This window comes from Hemiscyllium ocellatum, chromosome 39, assembly GCF_020745735.1.
Source record: "Hemiscyllium ocellatum isolate sHemOce1 chromosome 39, sHemOce1.pat.X.cur, whole genome shotgun sequence".
Taxonomy (NCBI): domain Eukaryota; kingdom Metazoa; phylum Chordata; class Chondrichthyes; order Orectolobiformes; family Hemiscylliidae; genus Hemiscyllium; species Hemiscyllium ocellatum.
The window spans coordinates 20,800,972-20,813,810 of record NC_083439.1 but is presented as its reverse complement, the minus strand read 5'-3'; the positions used below and the strand labels follow the sequence as shown (position 1 = coordinate 20,813,810).

At 41.0% G+C, this 12,839-nt stretch overlaps 1 protein-coding gene across 1 annotated transcript in view; it reads left to right on the top strand.

The window, feature by feature from the left end:
• The window catches only part of LOC132834198 (protein FAM81A-like), a 59,714-nt gene that overhangs the window by 27,161 nt on the left and 19,714 nt on the right, over window positions 1–12,839 (top strand). Inside the window, exons 4-5 of the mRNA XM_060852864.1 lie at window positions 2,460–2,578; window positions 8,816–8,945. Of these exons, the coding sequence (XP_060708847.1) occupies window positions 2,460–2,578; window positions 8,816–8,945 (249 nt within the window). The remainder of the gene's footprint in view (window positions 1–2,459; window positions 2,579–8,815; window positions 8,946–12,839) is intronic.

Sequence of the window (12,839 nt, the reverse complement as noted above, 5' to 3'; positions counted from 1 at the left end):
GGCGAAAGGTCACCTTGAATGGAAATTTTAACTCTGTAGATGCTGGCAGACCTGCTGTATATTTTCAGGTTTTTTTTTGTTTTTATTTTAGATTTCCAACATCCACAGTGTCCGCCTTGCCAACACAACCCCCAACAGTCAGTGAAATTAGTTCCCAGAGAGCTGGTGTTAGCTATGACTGAAGGGAGAGATATAATCCCCAAACAACCACACTTTGAGATTTCTTTGTTGGATAGTTAATCAGGTCACGGTAGATTGGTTTACAATAAAAATATCATGATGGCTGCTTGGGAAGAAAGCATTAACCTGCATGAGCATTGTTGATAATCATAGATTGGTTTTGATATTCCTTGTACTTAATGAAAGAACAGCCTGGAGTGAGCCTGGGGCATAAAGTCTTAAAGCAGAAGTGACCTTGACAGCTACTGTCTGTACTGTTATTATGGTGGAGTTTGGTTCATGGTCAGATTCCACAGTGTGACACAACTCTTATCACTGTCTCCCTGGTGTATTTTAGTCTTGAAGATAATGGGTGTGCAACATTCATCTCCAGTGGAACCACACCTGTTTTTACTGCTCTTTTTCTTCCTTGAAAAACAGTGGTATTGTCAGAGAGAGCTTCACGGTCAATTTATTTATTTATTCTTTCACATCATGTGGTGTCACTGTCAAGGACAACATTTGTTGCCTATCCCTAATTGTCCTTGGCCAGCTGGAGCTGAGCCATTTTCTTGAACTGCTGCAGTTCATATTGTGGAGGTACATTATAGTCAGGAATTTTGACCCAGCAATAATAGAGGAACAGTGATGGGAATTCCAAGTGTTGCTTAGGGGAGAACACACAGGTGTTGCTTTTTGCACTCACTAGCTGCCATTGCCCTTCTAGGCTAGTAGAGGTAATGGGTTTGAAAGTTGTTGTCAAAGGAGGCTTGCTATGATGCATGTTGTATATGGTACATGCTGCTAACATTGTCAATTGTCCTTAGACCATAAGACCATAAGACATAGGAGTGGAAGTAAGGCCATTCGGCCCATCGAGTAAGGCCATTTGGCCCATTCGGCCATTCGGTCCTAGCTTGAGCCTTCTAAATGCTCGGCTTTGGAGAATCACCATGTGAGTTTCTTGCCATAGAATTCCCATTTCTCTTGTTCTTGTCACCATAGTATTTATATAGTTAGTCTAATTAAGTTTTTTGGTAAATTATAACCCCAAGATCATTCAGCTATTGAATTTCAAGGAATGGTGGGTAATTTATCTGTTAGAGATGGTCGTCACCTGACACTTGTGTGGCACAAATATTACTTGCCACCTATCAGCCCAGTACATACATAAGTTACTAAGATACCAAATCAATACCTGTAAAATATTCCACAGATTCACTTGAAGCACAGGCTAAAAGAAATTGAAACTATCTACAGTGTGTATCTTTAAATGTTTTCCACACAGAAACTAGCAATACTAGTTTGTCAGAGTCCAACCTGGGAAATGAGTTGGGCTCATTTATGCTGTTATTCATCTGGCAATTATGAGATTATGATAAATCTAACTCATGTTTATAGTGAGAGTTGTTGCACGCACCAAGTTCTGCATGAACCATCAAAATGCATGGGTATGCATTATTGTTAGAGATCAGCGTGCAATATCCATTCCTCTATCTCTGGTGCATCATGATTAGCTTGCTCGCAGTACCAGTTTAGAACCCCCAAAATATAAAAGAGACAATTGGTGGAATTAAGAAACTTTGATTTTTATCACTCTTTCATGTCCTCTGAACATTCCAAGGTGTTTCAAAGCACCAAATTCTTTTTAAATCATTGTTTGATCAGCAGAACTAATATACAATTCACACAACACAATTCTATTAAAATACAATGAGATGAATTGGAAATAAATGCGTTACTGTAATATTGGTTAAGGGACGAATGTTGGCCAAACTACTAACTCCTTGCTCTTTTCATCAGAAGGTTGGATGAAATTATTCTTGGTGTTTGCCATGACATGGGAAAAGTGAATCAGCCTGCTGCTTTACACCATGGTTTAGTTTACATATCCATGGATCATTAGGTTGTTGTAAAATGAAGTAGCAGCTGTGCATCGCCCACTGTGAAGATCAATCTCATGCCCCATATCACTTATTATATCCACCTCAGGCTACTCGCTTTAAAATATGGGCCATAAGGTGGTACCTCCAATAATGTAGCAATCCTGTAATACTACACTAAAGTAAGTAGATGATTACTTAAATTGTGTTCTTAAATCCTGGAGTTAGGTTTGAACATAGACAGTTCAGAGGTGAATATGAACCACTGTATTACATTTCACATTGGAATCTAGACAACTATTTTAAAATTCACACCGCATGCAGTATTTCTCAGAATGTACCCTCACCCACATCAGTTTGAATATGCTTGTTCTCCATCATAATCAGACTTAAACAATTACCTTGGATATACATTAGGTGCTGCAAGATCAAATTAGGACACAAGATTATGCAATCTCTAGAAGCAATACAGTGATGAAAAGTCTTGAACTGCATCATCCGAATGGCATTGGGGAGCTTCAAGGCAGGGTGGCAAGGTAAGACTAGAAAAACAGGTTCCTTGACTTAACATGTCTGACTGCTTTCAGCCAACCGTGTGCAGATAAGTGGGGAATGAATCAGGTAGTGCTCTGTCTTTTGTGAAGAGAAATTTGCTGGGTGGATCTGTGAAATGTTTTACATTCCTTTTTTTTAGAAACACTACCAAATATCACAAATGATAAACTGAGGCTCAGTACTGCAGACATTTTGACCAGAAATTACTTCTGGCTCAAAAATCTCACTTCCAAATTTGACTGCTGAACACTGATTTTTCAATACAGTCTGAAAACAAAGTGTAAGAGATGTACAGAGCATCGAGTTAATGTTCAGTATCACTCACATTTTCTAATCCCTTTGTGATTTTCCTCCTCCATCCAAGAGGACATGCCCAGTTAGTGGCCCACTGACTGTTGTGACTCTCTGTAGTCGGCAGGTAATTACCCAATCCCAACTCAATGTCACTGACTCAGTATGGGAATGAAGGTTTAAGCAGGTAACCACTCTTAGCTTTTGATGCTTGTTGCTGAAGTCCATTGATTAATGCATGAAAGAAACGACTTGCTCTAATACTGTCAAGCTCCATTTGGTAGCACACTGGAAATCAAACCCTGTTACCCCTGCAGTATCATTTGATTAAAGTACTCCCGTCCTGGCACCCTCCCCAGTCACCATAGTAATTGCAAAACCTGTGACCACACCTCCTCCCTCACCACCATCCAAGGCCCCAAAGGAGCCTTCCACATCCATCAAAGTTTCACCTACACATCCACTAATGTCATTTATTGTATCCGTTGCTCCTGGTGCAGTCTCCTCTACATTGGGGAGATTGGACACCTCCTTGCAGAGCGCTTCAGGGAACACCTCCGGGACACCCGCACCAATCAACCACACCACCCCGTGGCCCAACATTTCAACTCCCCCTCCCACTCTGCTGAGGACATGCAGGTCCTGGGCCTCCTTCATCACTGCTCCCTCACCACCCGACACCTGGAGGAAGAACACCTCATCTTCCGCCTCGGTCCCTTCAACCCCAGGGCATCAATGTGGACTTCACCAGTTTCCTCATTTCCCCTCCTCCCACCTTACTCAGTGCCAACCTTCCAGCTCAGCACTGTCCTCATGACCTGTCCTGCCTGCCAATCTCCCTTCCCACCTATCAGCTCCACCCTCCCCTCTGATCTATCACCTTCATCCCCAACCCCATCCACCTATTGCACTCTTTGCTACCTTCTCCCCAGCAACCCCCCCCCCACCCCCCCCCCCATGTATCTCTCCACTCTGGAGGCTTCCTGCCTCTATTCTTGATGAAGGGCTTTTGCTCGAAACATCAATTTTCCTGCTCCTCGGATGCTGCCTGACCTGCTGTGCTTTTCCAGCACTACTCTGATCTAAACTCTGGTGTCCAGCATCTGCAGTCCTCACTTCTGCCTACCACAGAAAACATGGACCAGACTTCTATACTTAACAGAAATTATTATTTATTACAAGTAAATAGATTCTAACCATAGGTAAGCAACTAAGAACTGTCGACACATAAATCTACTAGTTATACCTCTGAAGCCCTTCTAAAACTCCCATACACACACACATAGCCACACACACTGACAGACAAAACAAAATGATGTAATGGGTGGAGGTAAAGAAATCTGGGAAGGCAGTTCAATGGCCCCTGTCCACAGGGTACACTGAGATGATTCTTTTGCTTGGCAGGACTTGCTGTTCTGAAATCACTCTTCTCTCACTTTTCACAGAAGGCACAGATAATGGGTACACTAACTACAACAACTTTTAGTTACTACTTGAAAGTCAAAAGTTTACAACAACTGATGAGGGAAAATAAACTGGCTTTCTTCAGATTTTACGGATTTTTCTTATTGCAGAAAGTCACACCATTTCCCCTACTCTGAATGCTTCTGTCAGTAGCATTCACATCCTAATCTGTTTAGCTACCCATATAGCTGTTGTCAGGCAGATGAGCTTTGTTATCAATAGTTGGTCACAATTCCACAAACCAATCAGTTACTTATTGCAGGCCAAATCTCACTTTGTACACCTGTCCTGGTGCCAGCCCATCTGATTGAACAAAGTAGCAGTGGTGGGCGGAATGGTTTCCCTCTGAATAATGCACCTAACACTATGGGCAATTTAACATGGCCAATTCACCTGACCTGCACATCTTTGGACTGTGGGAGGAAACTGGAGCACCCAGAGGAAACCCACACAGACATGGGGAGAATGTGCAAACTCTACACAGACAGTTGCTCGAGGCTGGAATCGAACCTGGGACCCTGATACTACGAGGCAGCAGTGCTAACCACTGAGCCACCACAGTCAAACATAAAGAAAAATAAGAAAATACGGTCTTTACAGATGGCAAAAATATGCTAGAAATACTTAGCAGGTCAGGTAGCATTGGTAGAGACATTTGAATGGAGCTAATGTGATGAGAGATCACTATGAATGGAAATTTTAACTCTGTTTCTCTCTCTCCACAAATGCTGAGTATTACCAGCATTTTGTTTTATTGTTATTTTAGATTTCCAATATCCACAGTGCATCAGACCTTTTGGACCTTGGATTCTCCCTCAAACAAAAGTGTCTGACTTCTGCTTAGTGATTCCAATACCTGGACCAGCCCAGAACTAGAACTCGAAATGCAAAAAGCATAATAAGAGAATTTCTTTCTCTCGGAGGGTTGTTTGTGTCTAATATACTCCTCCCATGAAAGCAATGAAGGCTGGGTCTTTGGACAGAATGTAGTGGAATTATCACTAGAGTATTAACCCAGGTAATGCTCTAGGAGCTAAGGTTCAAATCCCGCCATGCCAGAGTTTAATGATGACCATGAAAACGTTGCCAATTGTCAAAAATTAATTTGGTTCACTCATGTCCTTTAGGGAAGGAAAGCTGCTATCCCTACCTGGTCTAACCCATATGTGACTCAAGACCCATTGCAATGTAGTTGATCTTTAACTGTCCTCTGGGCAATTGGGGACGGGCAAGTAATGCTGGTCCAGTCAGTGAATCAATAATGAGAGTGGGTGGCCATCCTAAATCAATGGCTGTCAAGGTGACATCTGTGTTCAACTTTTGTGCAGTTGGCTTCTTCCAGTTACCTACTGAGACCTGTGTGGGACCTCTCAAGGTCATTACCAATGCAATTTGTGTCAGTTCACATTACTTCATCTTGTTTCCCCACAAGATCAGTGTTACAGCCCGAACAGGAGGTTTTATCAACATAGCTGTCTTCCACCAAAGGGCAGGGTGTACACACATTGAATTGAGATTGCTGTATCATTAAACAGCTGAGTTCATCAGTAGAAAAGGATTCCATTCCATTAATGTGCAAGTCATCTGTGATCATCCGTACACATCTCAGACATCTGCACAGATTCACTGGGAGCTACTAAGATGCCTAGGTCCTTGAGAACTCTCATGCTCATCTTGCATGGATGGCTACAGAGGGTCAAGGGATACTCTGTGCAAACATGGATGATAATTCTATCATGCAACCCCTTGACAGAGGCTGAACAAAGATACAACAGAGCCCACTCTTTGACTACAGCATGTTGGAACAGATTATAAGATTCCTGAAGATGAGGGTCAGTTGCTTGGATTAGTCAGTTCAAGAATGCTTTCCTGTTTGTGATGATTTCCCCATTGAACGATGATAAGATGCTTGGCTACACTGGGCATTGAGGAAAGAGTAACTGTGATTTAAACAAGACTCTGAGATGGGATGTGGCTAAGGACGGGTAAGCAGTGTAGCTTGGTGCTTAGACATTGCTGTATGTTGGATTGTGCGGTTGAATGTGCAATTAAGTGTCAACCATGTCACTGATGTGCCCTGAGAAGCATTGGTTTTGTGGCTGTTGGACTATTTGCATTGTGAAGGGCAACTCCAGACTGACAATACTTGACCAGATGCATGGCTGGGGTGCAAAGATGGTGACACCACCGGTGATCCTGGGATGTGATGTATTGGTGTATAGTTAATGAGGCAGATTTGGGATGATAGTGCAAGAAAACTCACTAGGTCTTGCAGAAAGAAACCCTCCATGGAACTTGTGAAAAAGAAACAGCTGATTTCCAGTAAGATTTAGCTCATTAAATTTACACAAGGCTAAGTTTGATAGATCTTTGATAGACAAAGATTTCCAGGCTTTTAGGGGACAAACCAGAAAGTGGAGTTGAAACCACACATAGATCAGACATGATATTATTGAATAACAGAGCAGACTCCAAGGACCAAATATATTAAGAGTTGAACATGTTAGCATGCTACAATTTATGAAGAAAGCTGGGCTGAGTGGTCTCCTTCTGCACTGTCATAATTCTGTGATTCCATGATATAATTTTCAATCACAATTTTGAAAAGATTTTAGGAAAAAAATGCTTTATCATTAAAGCTCCTTACAATTAACCAGTCCTCAGTTTTAACTGCTCCTTCGAAGACAAGACAATGCACTGTACACTTTCAGACTCCATTCCCAACAGTTTCAGATTGAAGAATAGGGTGAAGCTGAGCTGTATCCCGTTCCCCACTCTGTTTAGCATCTTCTTCTCCATGCACCTGACCTTTATACATATGGGAGTCTACTTCTACATTAGATGGACAGCAATCCCTACACTCTATCAAGACTGAAAGTGAAGACAAAATACAATGCATTTTAGAGAACTTCAGAGAATTCTATGCTTCTACAAACTCTACACTGATTATACTGTTAGTCACTCTCATGGAAATTCAGATACAAAAACTCAACAGTTTTTTCCCTCATATTTATAACTTGTTCTTCCTGAATACAAGCATCAAGAAAACCATGTGGGCATGGGACAAGATATTGAATCTCTACCCTTGATCACACTTCAAGCACCTTTGGTGTTTACCACATTCAGCTACCTTGGCTCTATGGTGGTACATAATTTATCCATTGATGCAGAATTGACAGAAACAGAGCTACCATCTTTAGCCAATTTAAGAAATGTGAGTGGAATAACATGAAGGTGACCCAATTTCTTTATGACAAGGTAGCTAGAGCCAGATGTCCAGAGGGATGCTCCTCTTCAAAAAGACTTATAAGTATGTCATAAGTATGTTATTGCACCTGAGAGACATTAACTGATGACAGAGAAAATACAAACTTCAGGTGGGTTGGCATGTACACCACAATGACCAGCAGCTGCAGCAACTTGACAATGTTGAAAACAACAACCCTCAATGACATTGTGTATCTTCATGTGTGGCATTAGGGTTTAACCTTGATCTCAAGGATCGGCTTCTTAAGGCATTAGCAAAGGGGTCCAGTCTGAAGACACCCCAGCTAAAATGGTCAGTTTGCTCTGTAGCCATGATGTTTCATAGAGCAAAGGATGCTGTTAACATTTTTAATTACTGACTTAATGTAGAACCATAGAATCCCTACAGGGTGGAAAGAGGCCATTTGACCCATCAAGTCCACACTAACCCTCCAAAGAGCAACCCACCCAGACCCTATCCCTGTAACCCCATTTTTACTACAGCTAACCCACTTAGCCTGCATGTCCTTGGACACTATGGGGTAATACAGCCAATCCACAACTTGCACATCTTTGGACTGTAGGAAGAAACCGAACCATTTGGTGGAAACCCTTGCATATATTGGGAGAACATGCAAACTCCACACAAACAGTCACTTAAGGCTGGAATCGAATCTGGGTCCCTGGCATTTTGAGGCAGCAATGCTAACACTGAGCCAACATGCCACCTAGAAAATATGCTCAGACCTTTCGAAAATTTAAAAATTATGCTTAAAATTTAGTAACGAAAGAGTTGAGTATTATTTCATTTATATCATTGCTTTTGCATTAAATTATTGTTATGACAGTAATGATTATAGACATATTTATGCTGTGGTTCATTTGTTGATGGGAAATGACACTAAACTAGTTAGTGCTTGTTCTACTCACTTTAGCTTAATATCAAGCTGAGAATGGAAACTTTCATCTTGGACTCAGCACTAAGGTGAAAGTGCAGGATGCTGCCAATACTGAATGTGCTGGAAGAATTGTGCCTGTGCTTTGCATGTTTTGGAAAATCACTGGAGCACTAGAGACAGATGAAGCTACAAACAGCCACCATCTCACTCTTGAAAAATGATCTCGACAGTACAGTAACTATTTCCCTATAGATATTGTTTTAAAGGTCTAACAGATAATGAAGGATATCATGTGACTCTGCCTGCTTCCTCCCATAGGTGTGATGCAAGCATTGCCAAATTGACAGCTGACATGATATCAGTATATGAAGGAATTCAGAAGCTGAGCCAAGAGCAACAAAGAGCAAAACTGACCTTGGAAGCCAAAATAAAGGATATTGAAGGGCAGGTTAAAAAAACTATAGTTCCTAAATTTATGTACAACATATGCTAAGTTGAAAAGCACCACTAAGTCAAAGGTTACTTAATAATATTTTTCTAAATGTATAAAATAATCGATGGCAGGATAATTTTTTGCAAAGTAGCTGCAAATGGATAATGTGTGTACTTGGTCATTTGAATTGTTTCTGTTAATTTATTTTTGGCTTGCAGAAATATTCCTTAACACTTATTGTGCAATTGTGATGTATTTTTCCAAAATCTTACACAAATGGTAAAAGTTCCTGTAGACCTTTCAATAAATGATCTAAAGATTTATTAAATTAGGCAATCACACTCTATGTGAAGTCCATTGGAGTAATTTTGTTTCCAAAAACTACTGGTCTAATCTGCTAAATACCATTAATCAAGACTGAAACTCAATGCATTCTGAATTTTAAAAACAGTAGCTTATTTTGATATATGATACTTGAAGTCTCGTTTCAATCAACATTGGTATGCAGTCTGCACAGATGCTAAAATGTTGTAGCGTATAGGGTAGAAACAGAGATTAGACCTAGAATGGACTGGTTGAAAATGGATGCAAAAAGCCATCAAGGGAACAGCCTGACATTAATTTCTTCAAATGCTTGAGTTGCCTGCGAAGTTTCAACCCTGGGAGAGCTCCCAATTTCTTTAATAAGGCCCAAGGATCCAAACTGGAGACTGACAATGTTTTATCAACAAATCTGCAGTCAAGGTCTAAGTAGACTCAGGGTGAAGTAGGCAGAGATTCCATCCCCACCCCACCCCCCGAATCTAATTCGCCTTTGTTCCAGAATTGACTCTGATTTAGGACTTGTACTAAAAGTACTTATCAGAGGAAAATGAAACAGCTTTAAATCAACACTGTAATTACAATGTAAAACAAGGTTGATTCCCAAGTATATTCTCCATTTATTAAATTTACAAGCAATGTCATTTCACTGATTAGAAAATATCACTCTTGGCGTATTGACAATGACAAAAGATGAACTTAATTCAGTCTGCACAGCACACTCTGAAGATAAGACACACCCTGCAAACTATTTTTCATTGGCACCCATGAAAGTAAAACCTCAGCCATTGGCCTTTACCCTCTTTTTCTCAAAGATCATGGGACAGTTGTTCCTGTGGAATTCATGAGACACTGTGGATATGCACAATAATGAAATCAGCATAAAAAAACCAGACCAGCTGGCGTTTGACTCATTCAGTAATGATAAATAAATGGAACGCATGTGAAGCATTCAAAGAAAATCAGCTGTTGGTATTAAACAGTCAAGTTTCAAATCTGCAATCTAAAATAAGTTAAGCTCAAGAGGGACATAACCTGAAACACCATATTCATTCGTGAATTAATTAATTAATTAGTGAATGGAAATTAATTTGCACATTCAAGTTTAAAATCGGTACTTAGCTAGACTTGCTGCACCATAAATGCTAAATGTTACTTAGTTAAGGTCAGGCTACATATTTTAAGCACACCAGACACTATGGTTACATTTTCATACTTTTATATTCATGTTCAACTCAAACTCATCATTTTATCTTTGTTGGGTTTCTCACAAGATCCTAGCTGTTCCATCATTCTTGTTTTTTGTAATATCTTTAGTTTCTTTGAACTAAAATTATGACAGCTGCTGGAAGTCTGTAACAAAATAATAGCTGGATGCACTTGGCCATTAGGCAGGATCTTTTCGGAGACAGTTAAGTTAATCTTTCGAACATCAAGCTCTTTATTGTTAAATCTGTTTAATCAGATTGTTATGTTTATAGTATCTTTACGGTTGAGAAGAAACAGGTGGTGGCTATTAATTGATGAAGGCAGGGGTTGTGTTCTAGAGGCTTTTGTGACACAATGGTAGTGTCCCTACCTCTGGACCAGGAGGTGCCTCACCAGTGCGTAAGAGCATTTCTGAAAAGTTTGATTATAAAAATATCTATCCCAGTTGTCGTGTACTTATCTCAGAACCAGGAAACATGGGCTCAAGTCCCACCTACTCCAGGGGTGTGTGATAAAGACTGATTAGAGAATATCCTGAAACCCATTGCCAGCAGAAGTCAGATCCTCAGGAAAGCAGGGAATAATAAATGGAATGATTATTGGCAGTGGAAGTATTGCTGGGACTATTGTGGTGCAATACTAGTCAAGGAAGCCTAGATTCAAAGTTGATAAACGAACAAACAATTGAGGAAGCCTGGGTTCAAGTCTCACCTTTTCTAGGGGTGTGTAATAATATCTCTGCACGGGTTGATAAGAAACTCCTGCTTATATACATGCATAATCTGTAGCAGTGCTTATCAAACCTTTTTCCACTGTGTGGAGAAAGTGAGGTCTGCAGATGCTGGAGATCAGAGCTGAAAATGTGTTGCTGGAAAAGCACATCCTGATGAAGGGCTTATGCTCGAAACGTTGAATTTCCTGTTCCTTGGATGCTGCCTGACCTGCTGCACTTTTCCAGCAACACATTTTCAGCTTTTTCCACTGTGTCCCAATTTTGAAGCATAACAATTGTCATGGCCTCTCAGTGAGAACTGAAAGCACAGGAAGAGGGAATGAATACTAGGGGACTATTGAAAGGGAAGCACAGTTGGGTGGCACAGTGCCTCAGTGGTTAGCACTGCTACCTCACAGTGCCAGGTACCTGGGATCAATTCCACCCTCAGGCAATTGTCTGGGTAGAGTTTTCCCATTCTCCCTGTGTCTGAGTTTCCTCCCACAGTCCAAATCCCCACACTTGGAAAGACCTGCACTAATGGATGGAAGGAACTGTAACAGTAAGTATTTTAGATTAGATTCCCTACAGTGTGGAAACAGGCCCTTCGCCCCAACAACTCCACACCAACCCTCAGAAGAGTAACCCATCCAGAGCCATTCTGCCACCCTATATTTACCCCTGACTAATGCACCTAACATTATGGGCAATTTAGCATGGCCAATTCACCTGACCTACACATCTTTGGATTGTGGGAGGAATTGCAATTCAATTGTTTGTTCTTTTATCAATTTTAAAATTCGATGAGAAGGCTATATGCCTGCTTCGACATGTTGTGGCTCACATCTGAAGCAGGTGGGACTTGAACTAGATTTCCTGGCTCAGAAGTAGGGACATTATCATTGTGCGACAATAACTTCCTTTCCAAATACTGTCTTATCTATATGTATAGAATCCCTACCGTGTGGAAACAGGCCATTGGGTCCAACAAGTCCACACCGACTCTCTGAAGTGTAACCCACCCAGACCCATTTCCTCCAACCCTCTATTTACCCCTGACTAATGCACCTTACCTACACATCCGTGAACACTATGGGAAATTTAGCAGGGCCAATTCACAAACCTGCACATCTTTGGATTATGGGAGGAAACTGGAGCACCCAGAAGAAACCTACACAGACACGGGGAGAATGCGCAAACTCCACACAGATTGTCTTATGTAGCAGCTCCAGCACAGAAGAGTATTATAAGAAATTTGGGGGATGGGGTGGAGGCGATTTTGGGATGGTTATATATTCCAAACATAAGCAAAACAGATCAGACAGTCATGTTGGAACTGAGTTATAGGTATTTTCACCGTATTCAGCTCTGGGCAAGTGGAACTTGAGGTAGGGACACTGCTAGTGTGCCAGTCTTTAGAGTGAACTTTTTTTCAATCACCAAATCACCTTTCTTACTTGTTTCCTTTCTCCTCCACCACTAAAGCACCCAGGTTTCAGAATTGATTTCCTGTTTACAAGCAAAACTTGTCAGGGGCAGTGGAGTGACAACAAATGCAAACTCACTTTTGCAAATCAACCTGTCCAGGCACGTTATTATATACTTGTGAAGCATGTGAGACGTGAATTCATGTCTTCTGGCCTAGAGGTATGGACATCACTATGACA